The sequence below is a fragment of the Protomyctophum parallelum genome (genome assembly GCF_964188405.1).
Source record: "Protomyctophum parallelum genome assembly, chromosome: 12".
In the NCBI taxonomy this organism is placed as follows: domain Eukaryota; kingdom Metazoa; phylum Chordata; class Actinopteri; order Myctophiformes; family Myctophidae; genus Protomyctophum; species Protomyctophum parallelum.
The window spans coordinates 20164420-20189465 of record NC_139712.1 but is presented as its reverse complement, the minus strand read 5'-3'; the positions used below and the strand labels follow the sequence as shown (position 1 = coordinate 20189465).

General features: G+C 41.6%; 2 protein-coding genes and 1 long non-coding RNA gene across 4 annotated transcripts in view; 2 read left to right on the top strand and 1 right to left on the bottom strand.

Annotated features, from left to right (window-relative positions):
- The window catches only part of garem (GRB2 associated, regulator of MAPK1), a 51048-nt gene extending 27466 nt beyond the window's left edge, over window positions 1-23582 (bottom strand). For both annotated transcript variants that reach the window (XM_083778332.1, XM_083778333.1), the window contains exons 1-3: window positions 23179-23582; window positions 11084-11224; window positions 7145-7275 (exon numbers count right to left, since the gene is read on the bottom strand). In XM_083778332.1, coding sequence (XP_083634458.1) covers window positions 7145-7275; window positions 11084-11224; window positions 23179-23299 — 393 coding nt within the window. In that variant the 5' untranslated portion in view covers window positions 23300-23582. The remainder of the gene's footprint in view (window positions 1-7144; window positions 7276-11083; window positions 11225-23178) is intronic.
- Window positions 13190-15190, top strand: LOC310867985. The gene is made up of 4 exons (XR_014570045.1): window positions 13190-13256; window positions 14321-14387; window positions 14676-14776; window positions 15155-15190. It is a non-coding gene; the product is annotated as an uncharacterized lncRNA (long non-coding RNA).
- Window positions 15217-18419, top strand: LOC310868118 (uncharacterized protein; the record flags this gene model as incomplete). The annotated part of the gene is made up of 6 exons (XM_083778380.1): window positions 15217-15289; window positions 15654-15763; window positions 16336-16389; window positions 16565-16783; window positions 17457-17552; window positions 18120-18419. The coding sequence occupies exons 3-6, from the start codon at window positions 16336-16338 to the stop codon at window positions 18417-18419; spliced, it is 669 nt and encodes a 222-aa protein (XP_083634506.1). The 5' UTR covers window positions 15217-15289; window positions 15654-15763.
- Window positions 23583-25046: the final 1464 nt, after the last annotated feature.

Below are 25046 nucleotides of genomic sequence, written 5' to 3'. Positions count from 1 at the left end.
CCGATAACCCACTCCTTCAATCACTTTATATCATTCGCAGCTGATTCTAGCTGTACTGGGGAAGGGGAGCGCTTGATTGCTTTACAAACACATGCCGTGCGGGCGTGTAAGCACCACCCGGCTCATATGACTGTGAATGTGTGGCTCCAGGCGGCCCCGTAAAGACATCAAGCGCTATTCTCCCGTCACATAGCCTACTTGCCGAGCACAACAAGGAAGTTATGTGGCTCGCTCTGGTGGCTCAAAGCGTAGCTACTTTTGTGAATTCAATAGTTTTATTAGGTTAAAATTGCTATATGTTTGTAACCGTTTTAGAAAAGCAATAAGCAATAAGCAATGAACCCCCATAAACCCACCTTAGTTTCTCAATGAGGTTATATCTTCCCTTCTTTGGAGTCCTGCCTCAAAGCAGACCCAAGAGGTAGAAAACTGTCGTTCCCTGATGTTATCACTATAATAATAATAATAATAATAATAATGAGCACCTTTCATGACATGAAATGCAGCTCAAAGTGCTTTACAGAGCAATGGAGAATAAAAAAGAAAAGAAAAGCAAGGCAAAAACAAGAGCATTAATGCAATACAGTGAGGACATGAATAACAAAAAAATGTAAGATAAATTAAAAGCAAGGGTGTAGAAGTGGGTCTTGAGCTGTGCTTTAAAAACGTCTACAGAGGCTGCCTGTCGAAGGTACAGTGGGAGCAAAAAGCCTCTTCCCCGTATTTTGTTGACATTTCTTTTAGGAAAAGCGAGCAGGCCAGCAGTGGAAGACATTAGGGGGCGGTTTGGGACATATTTAGACAGGCAGTCATGTAGGTAGGAAGGTGCGAGACCATTTAGAGCTTTATAAAACAAGTAAAATAATTTTAAAATCAATCCTAAAAACAACCGGAAGCCAGTGAAGTGAAGCCAGAACACATGCAACAGTAAGCAGTAACTGGTGGATGGCAATGAAGGACATTATGATGGGATGGCATTCTGAAAGCCGTGATCTCGACCGCGGTCGAAAAAATGATGACGGTGAGCTTCTCAAACAACCAAATTAACGGGGGTTATTTCACGTAAATCAACACGTGTAGTATACATGCTAAAGTGTCCATGTTCACTGGCATATATTATGTTGGTATGACCGACAAGAGCGCTTAGCCATTCTGACCTGAGATCAGATTCTAAAAATGTTTTCTACATCCTGAGTTTTCTGAAAAAGCTATGTTTCTATGTCAGTCGTCGATTTCTCATCGTTATCAACATAATGCTAACACCAAAATGGGTTTTAAGACGCGCATCACCGAACATCGGAGTGATATTAGAATAGAATATGCAGCAGTCCAGTGGCGGCTCATTTTCATGCAAGCTGGCCATAATGTGTCTGCTTTTAAGATACATTGGAATAGAAAAAGTGGAAAAAAGAAAAACACGTAGGGGAGGAGACTGGGAGTCTGTCCTGCTGAAAAAAGATTTTTGGAAGCATTTTTGGATATATGAATTGAGAACCCTTAAACCTTTTGGTATGAATAATTGGTGTATTTGTATTGCTCTGGAGTGGATCTTCAAATACAGCCCAATAGGCCGTACTGGGTGTCGTCATTCAATCAATTGATAAGCCAATAGGCCCTATTGGCTTATCAATTGATTGAATGAATGAAACGTTGTTATATTTAGGTTGAAATAAAAAAGACGGGGAGCAGAACTATATCATGTGCGGACATTCCACTTTTTTCTTCATTTAACCAAATTAACCCCATATACTTCTCAACCTTGTTTGTGTCAAGGACCCCCAAAGTGATATATAGAGGGGTATGCGCGTGACATCATCATCAAACCCGGAAGTTATGCAGGAACGCCTACCGAGTGGCAAAAAACTACTTTCTGGCCTTGACAGACAATACATCCAAATAGAAAAGTCCTATCTGATTGCATTAAACAACGTTAAACAACGTTAAACTCACTTTGCATGTTGCTTTGACACTCGATGTGCCATTCACTTTAAGCATGCGCATACCCTCTATATCGTTGCTGTCGGGCAGAACGGCTTTCTCCACATTTTAGGTTTTTGATCAAACTCGATATTTGGCCACGAATGAAGTCGTATGTTTACTGGTGCTAGAGTCCTGCAGGCGGGGGTGTTGCAGGGACAGAGAAAAGGCGATAATAGAGTTAATTTTCTCTCCTCTCTGAAAAAAGCCATATTATTAGTGCCAAATATTGTGGCTTGTTTTTAAATAAATAAAATGTTTAAATAGTCTAATCCCCACTGCTCATGATCACTGTTGCTGTGTTAATGTGAATGCATTTTATATGTATTGTAATGCACCCGTGTATTTTTTGTAATGTTTTATTGTTGTAACTGACTGCCGGTGTGCCAAACACGAATTTCCATTTTATGTCAATTTAATGGACAATAAATTTTTCTTATCTTTATCTTTTATCTTTATCTCCTAAAAAGTCAGCCTACGTCACGCCGATAAGGAAAGTAAACGGGAGATGGCATGTCTTTCTTCTTATTTTTTTGTCTTGGACCTGGACATTCACTATAAAAGGTTTAAAGCGTTCATATTCACGTACAGTAGATGGGAGTTGTCGTCTATATATTTCAGCACATACAATAGGACAGGGGTGAGCTACTTTGACGATGGAGAGGGCCACTATATTTCCACACTAACTCCAGAGGGCCACATTGCTGTTGTAGCAAAAAATAGCAGATCTACAAGCTCAAAATGCGTCTTGAGCTTGTAGATCTGCTATTTTTGCTATATTTGAATTTAAATCTTGAATTATTGTTTGCTATTTTTGAATTGGAATCCTGAAAATGTACATTTTTATGTCATTTCAAATGCCTTGAATTACTTGTGTTGAGCATTGAGCTACTAATTTAGACTGAAGTAATGAAAGCGGGTCATGTTTGCATGTTGTGGAATTTTAACAGCTGAAACCAATATTATATCACCTGAGGGCCACATTAAGTGAAGGTGGGGGCCACATGTGGCCCCCGGGCCGCCAGTTGCCCATGTATATGCATTAGGAGGTGTTTCAGCTATTCAAAGCACATTGCGAGGCAACGGAGAGTCTGTAACAAGGCTGCAAGGTTTCTCAACAGCCCCCTTACTCAATAACGTGTTAATCCTTTGGCACTGAGGCAGAACCCTCAACAGGATATTGCAAGAAAACGACTCGCGGTGGATACATTTTCTCGGCGCGAGCATGGTTTTTTTTTTAATTATAAGGTCCCACACGTGGTACTAACTTTGTCCTATTTTGAGCAGAAAAAACAATAATAACACTGTGCACATGTACCGCAGATTTTCATGGAGGCCGTTTCTACATTGGGAGGCCTGTGGAGGGTAGCAACGGAAGCGGGGGAAAAAAAGGTACCAATAATATTTTTTTAACCCCTTTTGGTGTTAGCATTATGTTATGCTTTAGCTATTGAAAAATCGAAGAACGACTGACATAGAAACATGGCTTTTTCAGAAAACTGTCAGGATGTAGAAGACATTTTTAGAATCTGATCTCAGGTCAAAATGGGTTAATATGTTTAAATCAAATATTGTGTGTCTCCTGGATGGCCCAGATGGCAATAATAGTGGATGGCTTGGATTGGGTAAATGTTGTAATGCAATGTTATCATAGAGCCAACCTACATGTTGCTTCCAAACCCTCTTGTTGTTGCGACAGCGCTCCCTGCCACGGGGGAAGCTAACGCAACAACACTGTTGCATTATTAGTACTGGTATAGCAACTAGGTTACCAATAATAATAATAATCACACCTGAGCTCTGTACACTCTAATGCAGGGGTGGGCAACTGGCGGCCCGGGGGCCACATGCGGCCCCCACCTTCACCTAATATGTTAATATCAGAATACTGATATAGTATTGATTTCAGCTGTTACAATTCCAAACCCGCTTTAATTACTTCATGAATAAATGACTAGTACTTAATGACTATTATTAAAATGTTATTGTCTTTTTGTGTCCAATGTAGAACTATTAACAGTTCATGAAGTCAACATAACTATAAACTAAATGCATTTGAAATTCATGAAAAAGGTTACTTTTCAGGATTCCAATTTAAAAAATTGCAAAATAATTATTCAGGTTTTCAAATATAGCAAAAATAGCCGATCTACAAGCTCAAAACGCGTCACATTTTTGCTACGACAGTAATATGCACTGTGGCCCCCTCTGGAGTGAGTGTGGAAATATATTGGCCCTCGCCATCGTCAAAGTTGCCCACCCCTGCTCTAATGACTGCTGTGAGAGAATGTCCAGTGTAACTACTGTTGCAAGTACCTATTATTTTCCTGATGATTATTCTATTGTTTACTCTTTCAATTAAGTGGGACATTGAGTAATAGAGAATGGCCTCTAAATAAATACCACGTCTCTTCTCTATGCGTACGTGCGTCTTTAAATCCACGTAACTCGAGGACCGTTCGCCCCACCGACTTCATTTTCGACACACGCGTTCCACACCCCCACCGGGAAATGCAGTGCCCCGGTGTCGAGTCTGTCGGATTGCCTGTTGTCCAGAACCAGCACAAAAGCCTCTGAGCCCCAGGCTCTGGACAGGTAAGTAAGTAGCCTTGCCAAGCCATGAGGTCCATAGGGGCAGGAGCCTATCTCCTGTTTCTGTAGCCATGAGGCCCATAGGGCAGGAGGCTATCTCCTGTTTCTGTAGCCATGAGGCCCATAGGGCAGGAGCCTATCTCCTGTTTCTGTAGCCATGAGGCCCATAGGTCAGGAGCCTATCTCCTGTTTCTGTAGCCATGAGGCCCATAGGGCAGGAGCCTATCTCCTGTTTCTGTAGCGTGAGGCAGCTTGATGTACAAGTACACCCCCTGGACATGACGCTAGTATGTCGCAGGGACTTATACCCCCAATCCAACCCTTGATTCTGAGTGTCAAGCGGGGAGGCACTGGCTCCCATTTTTAGAGTCTTTGGTATGACCCGGCCGGGGATTGAACCCCGACCTCCCAGTCTCAGGGCGGACACTCTAACCACAAGGCCACTGAGCTGGACAGGTAGCCTGGCTAATAAGGCGGACTCAAATCACGCCGGCAGGCTTTTTTGTTTGCCAACGGCTGATTCGCGTCTGGCCAGCCTATTGGACAGAGCCGCCCTGCCCCAGACATCTCCATATATGGAGCTGGCCTGTTCTGACCTCACAAAGTTGTTTTGGACATATCTGCATATACTCCATATTTGGGCATGCCTGACAAATAACTCCATATATGGGCATGGGACACGGACGTAACTGGGCGGGGCATGCATTTCCAACTTGCATCGTTCCACGTACTGTACGTAGGCCAACACTCTAGTAGATATAATATATCAAAAGAACCGATTAACCACTTGAACCCAGCATCCATTTTCTGTGGGGTGAAAAACATCTCTAGAATGTCTTTTAAAATAATAATAATTACGAAATTGAAGGTGATCTCCTCCAAGACAGAAACCTACGTTAACCCATTTTGGGGCGGGAACCCCTTTTGGTGTTTTAAGCATTATGTTATGCTTTAGCTGTTGAAAAATAACAGATCTACAAGCTCATAGCGCGGCACTCTGCTATCTTTGAAAAATCGTGAAAATGTGACGCAAATCTTTTAATAATATATTCTTTCAGAGCCAATGTTTTTAACTCATATCTTTGCTTCTGGGGGGGGGGGTCCCTGGAACAACATATTTTCAGATGAGGGTTGCATGGCAGCCAATTAGATCTTTTTTTAGGTCCTTGACATGAAATATTGAGAACCACCGATATGGAAACATGAGGTTTTTTTCAGAAAATTGTCATGATTTTAAAGGGATTGTGACAATGTGGAATTGTTCTTGTTTTTTTTAGGTTTTCTAATCTCAATTGCACCCAAAAAACATGAACTTTTAACATTCAGTAGATTTTCTGTGATCTGGGGTTTTCTGACTCAAACAGGTGCTCTGATTTGCCGGCAGTAAGTCGCATCACTTACTGCAAATCCCATATATGTCAATGGGATTTGCCAGCAGATGTCACTGTTTCACTGTGTTGCCTGTTTTCATTGTAGCTCAAAAGGCCCAAAAAACCCCAAAGAAAACTTCAGACCACAGAAAATCCACTGAATGTTCAAAGTTCAGGTTTTTTGGGTGTAATTGAGGTCATAAAACCTAAAAGAAAAAAGAAAAATAAATGAAAATGAATGTCATAAAACCTTTAAAGAATTCTTTTTTTAAGAATTTCGACGTCAGGGCCTACATGGGTCAACGTTGAAGGTTGTATCCCCTCCATGACAGAAACCTATACCTTGACGTTGAAGGTTTTATCCCCTCCATGACAGAAACCTATACTGTACCTTGACGTTGAAGGTGATCTCCTCCATGACAGAAACCTATACTGTACCTTGACGTTGAAGGTGATCTCCTCCATGACAGAAACCTATACCTTGACGTTGAAGGTGATCTCCTCCATGACAGAAACCTATACCTTAACGTTGAAGGTGATCTCCATGACAGAAACCTATACCTTGACGTTGAAGGTTGTATCTCCTCCATGACAGAAACCTATACCTTGACGTTGAAGGTGATCTCCTCCATGACAGAAACCTATACCTTAACGTTGAAGGTGATCTCCTCCATGACAGAAACCTATACCTTGACGTTGAAGGTTGTATCTCCTCCATGACAGAAACCTATACCTTGACGTTGAAGGTTGTATCCCCTCCATGACAGAAACCTATACCTTGACGTTGAAGGTGATCTCCTCCATGACAGAAACCTATACCTTAACGTTGAAGGTGATCTCCTCCATGACAGAAACCTATACCTTGACGTTGAAGGTGATCCCCTCCATGACAGAAACCTATACCTTGACGTTGAAGGTTGTATCTCCTCCATGACAGAAACCTATACCTTGACGTTGAAGGTGATCTCCTCCATGACAGAAACCTATACCTTGACGTTGAAGGTTGTATCCCCTCCATGACAGAAACCTATACCTTGACGTTGAAGGTGATCTCCTCCATGACAGAAACCTATACCTTGACGTTGAAGGTTGTATCCCCTCCATGACAGAAACCTATACCTTGACGTTGAAGGTGATCTCCTCCATGACAGAAACCTATACCTTGACGTTGAAGGTTGTATCCCCTCCATGACAGAAACCTATACCTTGACGTTGAAGGTGATCTCCTCCATGACGTACACCCTCTCAGGGAAGGCCTTGGCCACCTCCTCCACGCTGTTGAAGTACTGCACGGGTTCCTTCACGTCCCGGTCCTGCTCCAGCAGCTTGAACTGACCTGGCAACACAGAGGAGGACATTGTGGACAACACATTCATTTAGGCCTGACGTCGGAATAAAATAAAAAACGTTCGCTCCGAAAGAATATATATTCAAAGATTTGCCGCCGCATTTTTACGAATTTTCAAAAATAGCAGACCTATACAAGCTGGTAGCGCGCCACTCGGTGGCGCTCTATGAGCTTGTAGATCTGCTATTTTTCAATAGCTAAAGTATAACATAATGCTTAGTTAAAACACCAAAAGGGGTTCCCGCACAAAACCCCTTTTAGACCCGAGAACTGATTCTACAAAATGTCTTCTAATCTAAAACCATGACAGTTTTCTGAAAAAAAAAGCCGATGTTTCTAATGTCAGCTGTTCTCAAACCATTTCATGTCAAGGACCCCCCGGAAATAACACGTAATCGGCCGCCTTTTTTTTTTACTATTTTGACTAGCCAATCTACATTGACACGTTGTGAGCTTGTAGACTGGCCATTTTAACTATTCAAAAATGTTTGGCAAAGTAGTAAAAAAAAAGGCAAAGAAGTTCAGGGATAAGGGATTTAAAGCGGTGACGAAAATGGAGCCCATGGTGCGTTTATAGATAGATGGATACTGGGAATACAAAAGGGAAGAAAAGAAAGGCAAACAGAAACGTTAAACAAATATATATTTCCATTGTTCAATGCCAAAAACCCAATTAAATTATTAATCGAAATGTTTTGTATGATTAATCATCAATAAAGTGTTGGTTTTAGTTCTTTGTGCCTGAGAACAAACATAAAACGGAATGTCTGAATGTTATCGACAGTGCTTACAGAGTGCTTGTGGTCCAGGAAGACTTAGCAGTCGAGAATCTCGAGAATGTCGGAGCGCACAAAGCAATAGGTTGTTCGTTTTAGAGATAAACTGTTATTTAATGAAAAGTCACTTACTTTAACCCATTTTGGGCGGGAACCCCTGTTGGTGTTTAACTTTTAAGCATTATGTCATGCTAGAGCTGTTGAAAAATAGCAGATCTACAAGCCCATAGTGCGGCACCGAGTGCCGCGCTATGAACTTGTAGGTCTGCTATTTATTTATTTTTATCGTGAAAATGTGGCTAAAAACCTTTGAATATAATATTCTTTCAGAGTGAACGTTTTTAACTCAAATCTTTGCTTCTGCATGGGGGGGGGGGGGGTCCCTGGAACAACATAGTTTCAGATGGAGGTCTGCGGCCAAATACAGATAATTCTGGGGGTCATTGACATGGAAAAGGTTGAGAACCACTGACATAGAAACATAGGGTTTTTCAGAAAACTTTTAGGATTTAGAAGCCATTTCTTTAAGAATCGTCCTCAGGTCTAAATGGGTTAAGAACAGCATGGGACAACAGTCACAATACAGTTGGGACATTTTCATGAAGACATGCTTCATCAGTCGATGGCTTTAAGAGACAGTTAAAAAACCCATTTCCATGACCTTGCTTTCAACTGATCTTATTTTCACAGTATTTTAACTTATTTGATTTTAACTAATTGTCTTACTTTTAATACTGACCAGGTTTGAAACTATTCATTTGCATACAGCACTTTGAACTGAAATTGTGTCTGAAAGGTGCTCTATAAATAAAGATAATTATTATATTATTATTCTCATCGTTAGCATTTAGAATAAGAGACGTAGAATACGCAAACAGTCCTTTTAACTCAATTAGGCCTGACGTCGAAATTAAAAAGTCTTCTAAAACATGAGTTTTCTGAAAAACGTCTACAAAATGTTTCTATATCAGTGGCGCTCAAACTATTAGGACCCCCCCCAGAAGCAAATATTTTAGTTAAAAATGTTTACTAAAGAATATATATATATATATATATATATATATATATATATATATATATATAATATATTCAAAGCGCTATGAGCTTGTAGATCTATTTTTCAATAGCGCTAAAGTATAACATAATGCTTAAAATTAAAACGCCAAAAGAGGTTCCTGTCCTGAATGGGGAAACTGTTCCACTCGACCAAACTACAGCATCGCACAAAAGCATCGAAAGTAGCACATCTTGGACATATGACATCTTGAACAGACGATATATGCAAACAAAAGGAGAAAGAGGCACTATTGTATGGATTTACGGTGCACGCCACAGGCCGTCTCCTGTCACAATAACATCTATGTTTTAGGATGCTTGTTTGTGATGTCGCTGCAACTGTGTCTGTCTGTCTGTCTGTCTGACAGAAGGACGGCGCAACAATGGACAGTGTGAGCAGCTCATCGGATTCGTCACCCATATTCTGCTGTCGACCCGTGGACCGTTTTAAACCCTTAACCCATTCTGACCTGAGATCAGATTCTAAAAATGTCTTCTACATCCTGAGAGTTTTCTGAAAAAGCTATGTTTCTATGTCAGTCGTTCTTGGATTTTTCAAAAATAGCAGACCTACAAGCTTGTAGGTCTGCTATTTTCACTGGGACAAAATATTTGAGATGGTATGGTGGTCTGCAGCCAAATGCATAAAATTCTGGGGGTCCTTCACATACACAAAGGAGCTTGAGAAACACTGATATAGCAACAAAAGGGTTTTTTTTCCCCTCGGAAAACCGTTAGTATTCTACAAGTAAGACTTGGGTAGAATCGGTTACAGGCTTTACTTCCGACATACTATTGGTCCCCGACTGTCATTAGACCGACAACCTACCTCAAGCCCTAACATAACCATAACCGCAAGCACGGGAGCAGCGCACGGGAGCCCGCATGTCCGACCGTCGTTTTCCGCATGTCGTACCTTCGTGGTGTGTCGGATCTGCGTGTGCATCCTGTATAGAATCGACCTCAGGTCTAAGGGCCGATTCAAACTCCTATTTTACCGCTGTTTCGGCGCTGTAGTGCCGAAATGATTTCGGCTCGTCAGAAAATCTCAGTAGCACCGAAGAGCCGACTTTAGGACGATTTACTTTTCGGACAAGTGGGCATGGCCCATTAACCTGACGCTGCCAGATGAGGGCGGTATTGGGTAACCATGTTTCCCAACACAGCAATCATCTGGGATCTCTCAGGCAGTTGAGCTGACAAAAATCCGTTCCGTACCGGACCAATCAGCGTGAGCTAAGGGCGGGATATGTGCGAAACCGGACGTGAAGCTATATAGACACGTCAATATGATTGGTTGTGTTTGCACGCCCACACGGTGATAGACAGACGGTCCCATCGAATCATCTACTAAGTATCTTGAAAAAAAGGAACAGCCCCGTCATCGAATTTGCTTCCGCGATCCCAGATCCCAATAAGCTGTGAAACAAATTTGTGTAGCAAGCTTCTTGGATCTGGCAGCGTCAGGTTAATGGCCCATGCCATGGCCAAGTAGAACATGACCTGGGCAAGTGCCTCTGAAACCTACAGTGTGACCAGATTTGACTCAGAGACTGCCATCGCGCAAACTCCAGCAGGAGAAAAACTTTTTTTCTTTTTTTTTTCAAAAATGAGTTAATAGCACAGGCAGACTCTTCACATACTAGAGCATGACTGAAATAAGTGTCAGAGCTGAAATTGACATGTAAATATGAAATGAATGCTTAAACATGTAGCTAGGAGTAATGTTAGAGACCACATAAGTGAACCTTTCAAGCCTGTTTTCTCAACTCTTTTCTGCAAGACATTACTCTATAAGCCATATATCTCCAAACTGAAAAACCAATACCTCTATTTGAATGTAGTCACTAGTGTCAACCCCTGTATAGTGGCCCTTCTCCAGACTGTGTGTACTACTGTGGGTACTACTGTGTGTACTGCGTGTACTGTGGGTACTACTGTGTGTAGTCTGGCTGTTATCTCACCTTCATAGTGTACCGGGATCTCGATCTTGGGCCCAATGACATAGTGTCCCTCCTCCAGACTGTGGGCGGTGATGGTGGTCCACTGGCGACAGGAATGCAGCAAGAGGTAGTCGTTGTCGCGGAGCCCTTCCACCAGCTCGCCTGCAGGGGGCAGCGATGGGAGAGAAGAGCGCAACACACATTTTTACTTTTTGAGCGGTGGGGCGCAACACCGTCTACAACATACTTTAACCCATTTAGACCCGAGTTAAAAACATTCACTTTCGACCTGAGCTCGATTCTACAAATGTCTTCTGAATCTTGACGGTTTTCTGAAAAACTCATGTTTCTATGTCAGTCGTTCTCAAACATTTTTTATGTCAAGGACCCCCAAAAACATATGTAATTGGCTGCCGACCCCCAGCTGAAAATATGTTGTTCCAGGGACCCCCCAAGAAGCAAAGCTTTGAGTTAAAAAATGTTCGCCCTGAAAGATTATATATTCAAACATTTGCGCCACATTTTTACGATTTTTCAAAAATAGCAGACCTACAAGCTCGTAGCACGCCACTCGGTGGCGCGCTATATGAGCTTGTAGATCTGCTATTTTTCAATAGCTAAAGAACAACATAATGCTAACACCAAAAGGGGTTCCCGCCCAGAATGGGTTAAATGCTTAGTGTGAGGTATAAAGCACAGCAGCCTTGTGTTCCTAAAACACAAAAGATTGGGTATTGGGTAAGACTGACGTTATGTATCTTTCAGGACCTTTCACTGCTTTGTCTCAACCATTACTCTATGGCTCTGGTCACAGCCACCGATATTTTGACATTCGTTTTTTTTTTTTTTTTTGGGAATGTTGCCACTACTGTTGGAGCAGCCATACACTGCACAGGTTCATTCCGATGTTCTGGGGCATCTTTGTAATGTTAGTGTTAGTAAAACGCAGGTAAAAGAGTAACGTTTGAGACAGACCAACATCAGTCACTTTTCCATTCACTGTAGTAGAAGAGGTGCGGATTTAAACTGCAGATATGTCCTCTCCGCCTACAGGAAATACCTGTAGGCGACCATGAGGCCCGTTTCTGAATCGGTCTATAGCTTTGCTTGTCCTTTTGTCTGTTTAGGGTACCAGCAGGTGAGAAAGTGGCGCTGTTGAGCACAGTGAGTGTCTTGTCTGTACAGGAGTTCAGTACAGTGTAACAATTACAGTATAGTTCCACCGCTCACTTCACACAGGTGTGATTTTTTATTTTTTACTAATGTTACAAATTTTACCTTTTGCAACCAAGATCTTATTTAAACACAAGAAACACTTTTCTGGAGGTTTTTTAATGTGTGTAATATGTGTTTCTAGATATTTCAGCAACAGAAAAACAGAAAGTAGCAAAAGGAGTTCCTATGTCCTAAATGGGTTAAAACAAGACACAATCTAAAGTAAACCATGTTTCTACCCACGGACGGAGCATCAATCAACCATTAACTCACATGACGGTGCATAACTTGTACAGAGTCGGCCTGCACCCCGTATGAAGTTTGCAATAATGTGTCACCTGTCAGCCTTGGATCAAGAATAAATGATATCATAGATGTGTTTTTTCGAGACTGACATTTTTACTTTTGCACGGATCAATAACTACACTCAAAAAAGTAAAACAATCGCCTTGTAAGTACGACTATTAAAAAAAGGTATATTAGCTTAATAAAATCTGTGAATATCACTTATGGGATCATTTTAGTTGGATATACAATAATTATTGAGTAAAAATCCAACTGTTATTTGTGAGTTAAATGTACATCTATTGTTTTAGTTAATTTCATGAAAATAAATGAGTATATGCCAAACTGGTAATATTGGTCAAATATATATACAAGTCTCAGTAAGTTTCCATCATAATATTTGAGAATGGAGTAATCATACAGATCAGTTTGAAGAAATGTAATTATTACTCATTCCTACCCAATATTATTAGTAGATACGGTATCTACTAATAATATTGGGTTGAAATGATCTAAGATACCCATTAGACACGCCTACCTGCCTCTTATTGGCCAGAGTTCATAACAGCGATGAAAGCCGGACCGATACGAGTCATCCCGAGTGGCAGGCTGGCAGCCATTACAAAATTTACAGCAGAAGCAGCAGCTGAGCCGCGCCACGCAAGTGAAGTTACAAGAGAAGTTCTCCTTCATGGTAAGTAGCCAGCTATCAAATGTTAATTAAATGTTGACCGTGTCTTCATACTTTTTTTTTGGACCGGACTAAAGCCATGGTTTACATGACGCTCGTATAGGGCTAGCAAAACTAACAACTGTCAAGACTAAAGAGTGCATGCTAATTTTCATTCAGCCCCACCATAACGTAACGCCTGTGGTCGTCGACACTATACACATAAACTACACATGTTTCAGCCATGTACATATACACAATATCATGTTAAAATGCATAGAATAGCCTACACATTATTTGCGAGGGAAAGTTCGCGCCGAACGGGAAGGGCTCAGGGCTGCATGGTAATTGTAGTTCATTTGACTTACGATTGTATGTATGGCTCACTGAAAGAACTATCAAAATGGCCGCTATAAACGCGGGCTTATTTATTATGTTGAATTCTATGCTGTAATACTAAACTAAACATGCTTCATCTATACAGTAAACGTTAGACGATAAGCTTGTTGTTTTGCGGTGCCTGCGTGCGGTTCATGTTTTACGTAGACCAGCAGTATAGGCTATAGGCTTGAGCTTTTAGAAATATTACTTTTGCTAAGGGGGACATAGACCAACAGGGGAGCCCACGACGGGACGGACGGCCGCGACCGGGCGTCGCTTAACGGGGGAGGATCATGAAGAAGTGACGCTGAGGAAGCGACGCCATGGGCCGTCGGAGCCCCCCCTAACCGACCGCAATAGGCGGAACGGGCTGGCGGGGCTGCGATATTAAACATTTTTCAGGGAGAACTCTTGGGGCCTCTACGCAGCTGCGTAGTTTGCGGTAGAATGCGGTGAATAAATCTGCAGGCAGGGTCAGACAGTGCAATTACATGTGGACATTGTCATCCAACACAATCATTGGAATTATAAACTGCATGTAACGAAATGCATTTAGATCAGTGCTAAATGTCTGTTAGCAAAAGTAATCATTCTAAAAACTCAAGCCTGCTTGTGAGCTTGTAGATGAGCTATATTTCCACATTTATGTTTTTAAAGTATACAGTGTAAAGTATACAGTTTAATGTTGGTTAATGTTTGTTTTGTAGACTGTTGAATAAATCACTGCAGCCAAGAGCCAACATCAGACAGAGTGGACATTGTCAACTATAGCCTGTAAGTCCAGTATCATTAAGGCATTTTATGTACTAGCCTACTACTAGCCAACTTCTTATGCTGCAATCACACTGGCAGATGCAAAAGATACAAAGCTACAAACATTGGCTGTATCTTCATGTCGCTCACTTCCATTACAAAATAATAGTAGACTAGACTGTATCTTTGCATCTGTCCGTGTGACTGTGATCGCAAGATTAGGTATTTGACTATTTATGGACTAAAGTCCTGTATAAAAATGTATGTTGCTTTGTCTGATCATGTGCATGTCTGCATATTTGTCTGTAGACTCTGTAGGCATCAATGTCTGGCTCCTTCTCTGTTTGATTCTCCTTCCCTGCTGCTGCCAACAATAAAGCCTCACCACTGCTTGACCTGGGTTCCAGGAGGTAACAACCGTAAAAAACACACACAATGTATTAATAATTTCATATATACATCGTTGCTGTTGGGCAGAAACCTCATATCTCCATATTTCAACGTTTGATGTTTTGTCACCAATACTACAGTGTCTGCACAAAAGTAACAATAAATAGCCGGTCTACAAGCTCACAGCATGTCTCATTGCGTTGTGTGCATGCTTGTAAATCTGCTATTTCAGCTTTTTTGGGGGTTTTAAACTATTAGTCTTTCTGTTGCATTTATAAATATTGAATCAATGAAAAGTATTGACAAGAGCTAAGGATTGAACAGTGTGCCTGATGGGAAATTAACAGGGTTTCATTTTTGTGTATTTAGTCTTATTTTCTACTGTCCATGTCTTCCAGCTCCACCTCAACTCTTTGTCTCCCGGTATGCTGTCCTCTTTGCCTCCCAGTGGCTGTCCCCCAGGGCCAGGCATCTAGACTCATACAGACAGCAATTGAACAGTCTGGACAAACAAGTGACTGGATACCTTACTGGTAGGACACTGTTTAATAATTGTTTTACAACCTTTCTATACAGTTATTCAACTATATTCCTGAAACATTGTGTTGCAGATAGTATTCATTTACCACTGCGTTGTCTGCTCGCTTAAAGTAGCAATAAATAGCCGATCTACAAGCTCACAGCATGTCTCATTGTGATGCGTTGTGTGCATGCTTGTAAATCTGCAATTTCAGCTTTTTGGGGGTTTTAAACTATTAGTCTTTGTGGCATTTATAAATATTGAATCAATGCAAAGTATTGACAAGAGCTAAGGATTGAACAGTGTGCCTGATGGGAAATTAACAGGGTTTCATTTTTGTGTATTTAGTCTTATTTTCTACTGTCCATGTCTTCCAGCTACACCTCAACTCTTTGTCTCCCGGTATGCTGTCCTCTTTGCCTCCCGGTGGCTGTCCCCCAGGCATCTAGACTCATACAGACAGCAATTCAACAGTCTGGACAAACAAGTGACTGGATACCTTACTGGTAGGACACTGTTTAATAATTGTTTTACAACCTTTCTATACAGTTATTCAACTATATTCCTGAAACATTGTGTTGCAGATATTATTCATTTACCACTGCGTTGTCTGCTCGCTGCCTTATATGAACACAGCTGCTTCAATAATTCTTCCCTGTGTAATATTTTGATCCTTGAGGAGGATAATTAAAATGTTGAATCATTGAGATTTTACAGTTGGGACTCAGTAGATGTAGTTTATCAGTGATATGGATTTGAGTGGTGCCTGACGGCTCCAACTGCTATGTCCATATGTATGTCCTGATGAGTACGAATTGGGGTTGATTGGGCTGATTCAGGTCACACACACAGCAGCCATAGTACAGTGTACAGTACGAGTTATACTGTAGAGTATGAGTTGTACAGTACAGTACGATGCATATAGTTGCATCGCTCAGTTCACACAGGTGTGATTTTTATAGATTAGTTGGTATGACAAATATTAGTCAAACTCATTTTTGAAAGAAACATTACATCAGTCTGTTGGTTCCCTGTTAACACCTAGTGTATCTCTTCTAGATGAGCGTCAAGGATGTAAAGGAGAGATGGCTGGCCTTGTTTGATGCTTCACAAGTGAGTAAATTGGATTCTTGTAGCAGGGTTCAACAGAAATGACATCCTGCATGTGACACACATTTACATTGTATTTAACCAATTGTACCCATTCCTGGAGCAACAGTGGTGGAAAATGGATGTACAAGATCACAATGTGTTTTGTTTTTCTCCCTTCCCCTCATCTGTTTTTCAGGTCAGCGCAGAGTTCAAGTTGATCACTACAATGAAGCTTGAGCCGAAATTCATGGAGATGTTGGACCTCCACACACCTAAACTGGACCTCTACACACCTAAACTGGACCTCTACACACCTAAACTGGACCTCTACACACCTAAACTGCTGTCCATGTTCCAATCTAAGAGAGGTGCTGTAGGAGAGCCACATCGGGCAAAGAAGAGTGCTCTGCTTCAGGTAATAAACCATTTAGACCTGAGGATGATTCTTAAAAACGGCTTCTAAATCAGAAAATAGCAGATATGCAAGCTCACATTGCATCTCACTGAAGTCTGTGAACTTGCAGATCTTCTATTCTCGGTATTCATTCACTTTAAAAAGCTAGAACAAAGTTTGTGTTGTAATTTCCTTGACATGTTGTAACTTCACATGCGGGTGAGAAATGTTCCTCATTGACTTCCACTGTAGTATCTTGCCTGTAACGCAAACCTGTCAAATGTCCTAGATCAGTCCCATTAAGTTAATTACGATCACTTACTTTAGATACTAATGTATCCTAAACAGTCATCACTATGTCTCTGTCCTGTCCATTCCCTGATAGACGAAATGCATGTCTTAATAGTCTTGTCAGTACTAAACCCCTCTTATTCCTAAACTTCTTTGCTTTTTTACTATTTTGAAAAACATTTTTGTTCATTTAGATTGGCTAGTTGACCAATTTTGTTTTTCAAAAGAGTAAAAAAGGCAAAGAAGTTTCGGGATAATGTGTTTAGCACTGGTGGAAATGGGGCCCTAAATGCTAAAACTGTGTGCAGACAATTGAAACGGTAGACTTTAAAGTTGGTAAACAAAAGCCCAGCTTGAATGTGCAAAGTAATGCATTGTATTAAGGATAAAACTTTGTCTGCAGAGTGGAAACCCCATACAGCTAACCAGAGGAATCGTGATCAAGTGCCTCATCGACCATCTGGGAGAAGAGCCTGGTGCCCTGATCAAGGACGTTGAAGTTAGTAAAATAAAGTATTTAACAATTTGTAGTTTTAACTAATGTCATCATCATGGCTAATTGTGAGACAATATCTCAAACGTGCCAAGAACGGCAGAGTGAGGAGCTTGTTTTGTGAGAAAGTGTCCAGAGAATCAGGTTGTGAGATGGCATGTCTAGTGCTACTGCAGTTCAGACATGTGTTCCTACATACTAAGTAAGGTCACGATACACTCAGGTCTGCACTGCACATGGATACAAGTTCCATAGCAGCATAGACGGCAGCATGTCTTAATTATGGAAGCATGTTGTACAGCAAAAATAGCAGATCTACAAGGTCACAAATTGGCAATAGAATACATGTTTACAAGCTTCTTCCATGAACATGAATGGTCTCAATCTGGCCTCAATCTGTGATTTCTTCAACTGGTTGGCAGCAAACGTTTTCAATTGCAAACTCAAGACACTGACGGAGGTCCCACCCAGAGCAGGGAATTGTGCAACAGTAGTAACTGTTTAGAATGATAATACCGTGAACATCATCATTACGTTTTCATTCATGAGATTCTATTTTTACAATGTGTGCAGGATGCTGGTGTCGATGTAGAAGAGGAGTTGTCGGGGGAACTGATGACTATCTACAGTCTGCAAACTCAATCACCAGCTGCTGATGTAGGTATTGTTATTGAGGGCATCCCTGTCCTCAACAACCTCGGCGATATTAGCAGAGCCTGCTGCTATCTCCTGGGACTGACCTACGTGTTTAACTTGAAGTACCCCAAGAAGTTCAAATGCATCTTGGAGGTTTTTCAAAAGGTACTGCTTGGACTAGACCCTCAACAGCTTACACCCAAAGTGCAGACACTGAAAAACTGTCTGCTTGGCTAGTGTCCTGACTGACAACTTCAGTTTGAATGTTTTCAGTGGAAACAGATTAGTAGGGAACCACATCACATACGACACTGACTGATACTGCACTGTTCAAAAGGAAAGCCTATTGTATAAAGCATACAGCAGCATGTCAGATCTGTGCGTCTGACAGACTTGTTTTGAAGTGGAGGTGCTTATGTGTACACAGTGCATATAGCCAATTAGAATGTATTAATCTGTACAAACCTCACCGATAGACAGTAAAACGTTATTTTTATTTTTTCTATATTAAGAAATTCTTCCCCATTTGACCTTCCTGCTTTTTCTTTTTTTTTCTTATACAGTAATGGGTTATTGATTGCTCCAAGCACATTACTTTAAAAACTAACATTTGTTGCTTAAAGGGCCACAGTTCTTTTATACTTAATGTTCATTTGTCTGGGTCTTGTTAAATAATGCTTTTGGGGTTCATGTTTTTCGGTGCTGTACAATTTTACAACTACACCAGGTTTTAATTGTATGCGTGTTGGCTGTTGACCAACTATACTTTCAATATGGTGTCTGCATGTGACCATAGATGAATGTTTTCAAAAAAGAATGGCAGCTATTTTTGCTATGATGAAGTAGCCTATCAAATTGTGTGTGTGTGGTATAGATAATCAAATTGTGTTTTCAGGTGTGTGCGCATGTTTGTAGATCGGCTAATTTGGGTGCTAGACACCGGCATGCAGGCAAATTAATTAACCTAAACCTAAAATGTTTATGTCAAGTATAGTGTGACGTGTGTGTGTGTGTGTGTGTGTGTGGGGGGGGGGTAGACAATCAAATTGTGTGTGTGCGTGCGTGTATACGGTATAGTTTCGGTGGGACACCGGCAGGTAATTCATTAAACCCAGCCTTGACTAAAAAAAAAAGTCAAATGACCATCCTATCATGTTTGTCCTCTCAACTATAGTGTGCGTGGACTTTTGTTTTGTTTTATTTACCTGCCATAGTAGGAAATGTTTAATGTTCTTAAAATGTATTTGCTGACATTGTAATTTGCACATTGTTTCGTGTGGCCAGACTGTTTCCTCCCATACAGTATGTGAATGTTTAATACTTGAATGTTCACTTTGGTCAATTAAAAACGTACTTATCTGTATAATTGCATTGTGTATTCTCTTTGACAAAGGTAAATACAGAATTCCTTTTTGATTAAAATACTATGAGTTGAATACAGTTAAAATATTGAGTAAATGTAACGCATATATTTTATTAAATCATACACTCGTATATAGTTAAATCAACCTATCAATTTCAATCCCATATACTCAAATTTATATGTAATTTTAACCTAGGTTTTCTAATGCATATTAAGTTTATCTACTCAATTATTGTCATTTCAAGGTGCTAATGCATATTAAGTTTATCTACTCAATTATTGTCATTTCAAGGTGCTAATGCATATTAATTTTATCTACTCAATAATTGTCATTTCAACCTGCTTTAATATATTACTTGCACTTACTTAATTTTTAAGGTAGATTTTACTTGATTTCATAGCAGTCAAGTTTACTCGATAATTAAGGGTGTAAAAATGATTCACCAATATATTTGGGTAGATAGTAGTTTCTGTTTTCTGAGTGTATGCAAAATGACTAAATCTAAATGTATGATCTATGATGAGTCTTGATCCAAGGCTATGCATCTACAACATATCACACATTCACCAGTGTTAATTTTGTCGATTAAGACTAGAATAAAAGACTAAACAATTTCAGATGACTAAAATGGGACCAAAAACCAACCCCGATTTCGACTGCGGCTTCAGCACCACGCCACACGGCATTACACTGCACCACATCAAAATATCTACCCTTTCCATTCATTAAATAAAGTACCCCCCTCCCCTCCCCTGGCTCCTGGGGGGAATCGATGCCCCCTTTGTAATGTAAGAAGGTGAAGGTCATTGCTTCGTAACGCTCATTGCTATGTAATGTAGATGAGTGCACAGTAGAGGAGTACTCCAGCTATCGGCAAATGGACCCTTATAATTATAACTGCGATTACAATACATTCTAAAACGGTTAGTCGCAATACTTGATTCTGATTGGCTGGTTACCGTCACGTGACCGGTGTAAATTTCACCGATAACCCACACCTTCAATCACTTTATATCATTCGCAACTGATCTGTAGCTGTACTGGGGAAGGGGAGCGCTTGATTGCCTTACAAACCCATGCCGTGCGGGGCGTCTAAGCACCGCCCGGCTCATATGACTGTGAATGTGTGGCTCCAGGCGGCCCCGTAAAGACATCAATCGCTATTCTCCCGTCACATAGCCTACTTGCCGAACACAACAAGGCTCGCTCTGGTGGTGCACAGCGTAGCTACTTTTGTGAATTCAATAGTTTTATTAGGTTAATATGGCTATATGTTTGTAACCGTTTTAGAAAAGCAATAAGCCACTCGAGGCCCCAGCTTACCGGGTATTTTACAATGGCTGGGGGGTAGCCTACGCCCCCAGCCCGATAACCTGAGACCTCATTCAAGCTTATTGCTTAGATATGAATTATTATATTACCAGTAAGACGCCCTAAAGGGCAAGATCGTGTGCACGCATCCTGGGGTGATGACAGACTGCTGGGCGAGCGCTGGCGCTTTGGCATGGGGGGGGTCAGATCAACATATGGAATGAATTCTGTACTGGCCATATATGGAGCGTGTCTTGAGTCTGAGTGTATAGGATTTGATGAGGTCAGATCAACATATGGAATGTCAGAACAGGTCAGCTCCATATATGGAGATCTATCATCTAAGGGTGGCAGCGGGGGCATGTCTTGAGTGTACAGGGTTTGATGAGGGCCCAGGTAGGGCCAGGCCTTCATTTTTGGGTCTGTTGAGAACTCTAGTTTTCGCCGGCTGTCGGGCGCGGCAGCACTAATAACTTTGGGGCGGGCCCGTCTAGAGTTTGAATGGACAGGTATAAAGTCACAAGGGAGGTCCTGAAAGTCCTGGGTTCCAGTAAAATGATGGAGAGTTGGTAAACCAAATTACAGAGCTTTAACTCGAGAGCGTAAAAAATGAAACCAAATGGACCATTTGGTTTCATTTTACACTCTCAGAGTGCTTAATTTACAAGAAGTCTGCACAATTAGAGGATGTTATTTTGTTCAACGTTGCCTGTTATCTCTCCAAACACCAACACATCTTTATCCCACGACGACAAAACATGCCAAAATGTGGGAATTTGGTGTCTTGAGTCTGAACTCTGAATGTCGTCAAATGGTGGTTACGTGGCTCAAATGCCTAAAAAGATAATGGACCTTGATATGAAAAGGGTTGAAAACCACTGCTTTACAGAGTTGGGACTGCAGCACTCTGTACTTTATACAGTGATTTCAAATAGGTTTTCAGTGTAATGGGTCCCGGGACCTAGAGGCGTATCTACAATAAGGCGAGGGCAGGCGTCCGCTTGTCCAAATCCATTTCTGGCCTGGCCAAAATCCATACAATGAGAAAAAAAAAAAAAAAGAGGACAAAAACAAGACCTGAGAACAATTAGTGGACAGCTGATTGGCCGTCGCGGTAGAGCGCGACCCTCAATCACCCATTGGAATGGGTGCCTCTGTATCCTATACTCGTCTGGCAGGTATAGCTCTTTGAAAACCTAGTTTAGTGCTATACGATTGTAGAGACAATAACACATCTTGCCTGCCCAAAAATGTAATTCCTGGATACGCCACTGCCCGGGACCAAGGGCCAGGGTCTTTTAGATGGGTCCCAGGGACATTTTATTGTTATTTAGTCCCACTTCAACAGCGTTAGAGTCTCCATGAGCCTTTTGACAAGTACTGAGTACAGTATTGCATCCCAGGACCCCTGGAGGGTGATTTACAATTTACAATTTAGGCATTTAGCAGACTTAATCCAGAGCGATTTACATTAAGCAAGAACAAAAAAGCATGGGAATACATCACAAAAAAATGATTGGGTCCTTCCTCAATTTAGTGAAAGGATGCAGGCTATTTGCATCACTGTTATAATCAGTGGTGTAAAGTAACTTTGTACATTACTTGAGTCTTTCCAATTTCCAATACTTGCACTTTTTTACAATTTGTTACAACTACAATCATTTGACAGCTTTAGTTACTGGTTACTTTGTAAATTTTAATTATTATTACAAAACATATACACTAACCACATCAGCTGTATAGGCTATAAATTACACACAAGCTAAGGATGCTCACTCATTTTGAGCTTGCAGATCAGCTATTTTCAAAAGATTTATATATACATTTGAAAACTTGAAATGGGACATTAAGCATAGTTTAACATAGTGCTTTCCACTTTTGGTACTTTTAAGTAGCTACATACATACTTCTGTTATACTTTTACCCAAGTTAAGTACATTTTGAATGCTGGGACTTGTACTTCTTGTAACAGAGCATTGGCTATATTGCAGTATATTGTCGATACTGTTCACTTGCAGTGAAACATTTGAGTTGCTTTTTCTGTTTATAATGTGTCACTCATCATCTCACACATAGCCCCCCCCCCCTGTTGCTAAATGGCTAACGACCATTAGCCACCGTTATGTCACTGTGGTGAGAAGATTATTCATAAAATAATTGACCCATGCATTACATATAAATGCCCCCAACAGTTACCTCTTATGTATTTTGGACGGCTGTCCAAATAGAGAAAAGGTAAACCGAGGTGTCCCGGAAAGGGGTCTGTTAATTAAATAAATGACACCCATATATATATATATAATATTATCCTTTAATCTCACCGTTGTCCAGTCTGACGATTTGGGGCAGCCTGTAGGAGCTGACCAGCTGGTCTAGAGGCAGAGATGTCCCACTCCACGACACATCCTTCAGATTGTTGTACAACATTGTTCCCAGGTCCATGTTGCTTCTTTTTTTTGGGGGGGGGGGGGGGGGGGTGGTGGGCTGCCTGTTTTAGCCTTTTTAGCTTTTAGCTTTAAGAATACATATTTAGTTTTTTGTTATATACATTATACACACGCGCTTTAACAAACAAGAAGCTATACGCGGGTTTATTACTAAGCAAGAGCGTTGTTGTTATATTGGTCGGCATGGTGTTCTAGGACGTTGTGTTATTATTGTCTGATTATTTGCTCTCTCTAGTCGCCTCCAGTGTCGCCTCCTCCTCCTCCTCGGAGCGGCCATGTTTGTTTTGTCTGGTCTACTGCTCTGCCGTGTGTGTGACTGTCTGTGTGCGTGCGTGCGTGTGTGCGTGTGTGTGTGTGTGTGTGTGTGTGTGTGTGTGTGTGTGTGTGTGTGTGTGTGTGTGTATGTGTCATCAGTGTTGCCAGATTGTGCTGCCTGCGACAGAAACAAGCGATCCGGGGGGCCGTCGTATGAAAAGTTAAGGACAAGGTTGGGAATAAGGGGAATGACCTTTTACGCAGAGCCTGGTAGTCGATGGTCACTGAGGGGGTGCTTCTTTTACAGGCGACCAGATTAAGGTTGGTGAGGGGTCCGTTCAAACGACCGGATTAATGTTAGTGAGGGGTCCGTTAAAACGACTGGATTAAGGTTGGTGAGGGGTCCGTTAAAACGACCGGATTAAGGTTGGTGAGGGGTCCGTTAAAACGACCGGATTAAGGTTGGCGAGGGATGCGCTGCTCCGTGCTAGCGGTTATGGTTAGGTTAGGGTTTGAGGTAGGTAGTAGCTGGCGCTGTAAAACAAGCGTCCCATCAGGGCCCATCGAAACCGAGGCTCTGCGTGAAAGGTAGTCCTGGGCATAGCCTCGATACCCAGGCTTTCATTTCGTCTGCGCGAAAGATGAAAGCCTGGAAAAAGCCGTGGGCTGAACCAGTCTAAAAGTGGGAGTCAACCCTTCCGGGTGGGCGTCGCTCTAAATGATGTGACGTAGCGCTGCACTAGGGGGGAGAGGAGGGGCCGGGGGTGACGGACAGATCGATGAGATCCAATCAGGGTGCGCGCATTTCTGAGGCGCGACCCGCCCCTCTAGACCAGAAATGTCTCTGCTTAGGTCAGGCTATCCTGGGCATAATTAACGTATTAAGGTTGAGGTTTAACCGTTTAAGCATCATTTACTTAGCTTACTTTAGGAATACCAGGTCCAGGCTGAGCAGTTCCGCCGCCTGCTGTATACCTAGTTGGTATTCTGGGGCCCGGCTCCCTCCCTCCCTCCCTGGCACAAAACATTCTCCAGATGGGGGGCTCCTTGTGGACAAACACATGGGGGTCCTTTCCTTGACATGAAAATGTGTGAGAACCACTGGTTTAAATCAGAGTGTGTAGAGTAGGAGAGTAGCGACACACGCAAAGCGGGTGCCTATGAGCTATAGTTCCAAACATCGCTCCTATTGCTGGAACTATCCCATTGAGACAAAATGAGCACTTCCGCATTCCATTGTTACAATGGGAATTATGGGAGTCAATGCTAGTGTCGCCACTCTCTTACTCTGGTTTAAACAACATTAAGAAACAAGCCAAAATAAGCAAATAACCACTTTAGAAACAATGAACGCCCCAAAAAGCGCAACCCTGCAACTATACCAATATTTACAAGCAACTTTGGAGAAAGACAAGCACCCAAAGTCGCTTATAACAAGCGGACATGGCAACACTGGTTGTGGGGCCAGAGTCAAGAGAGCATGAGCA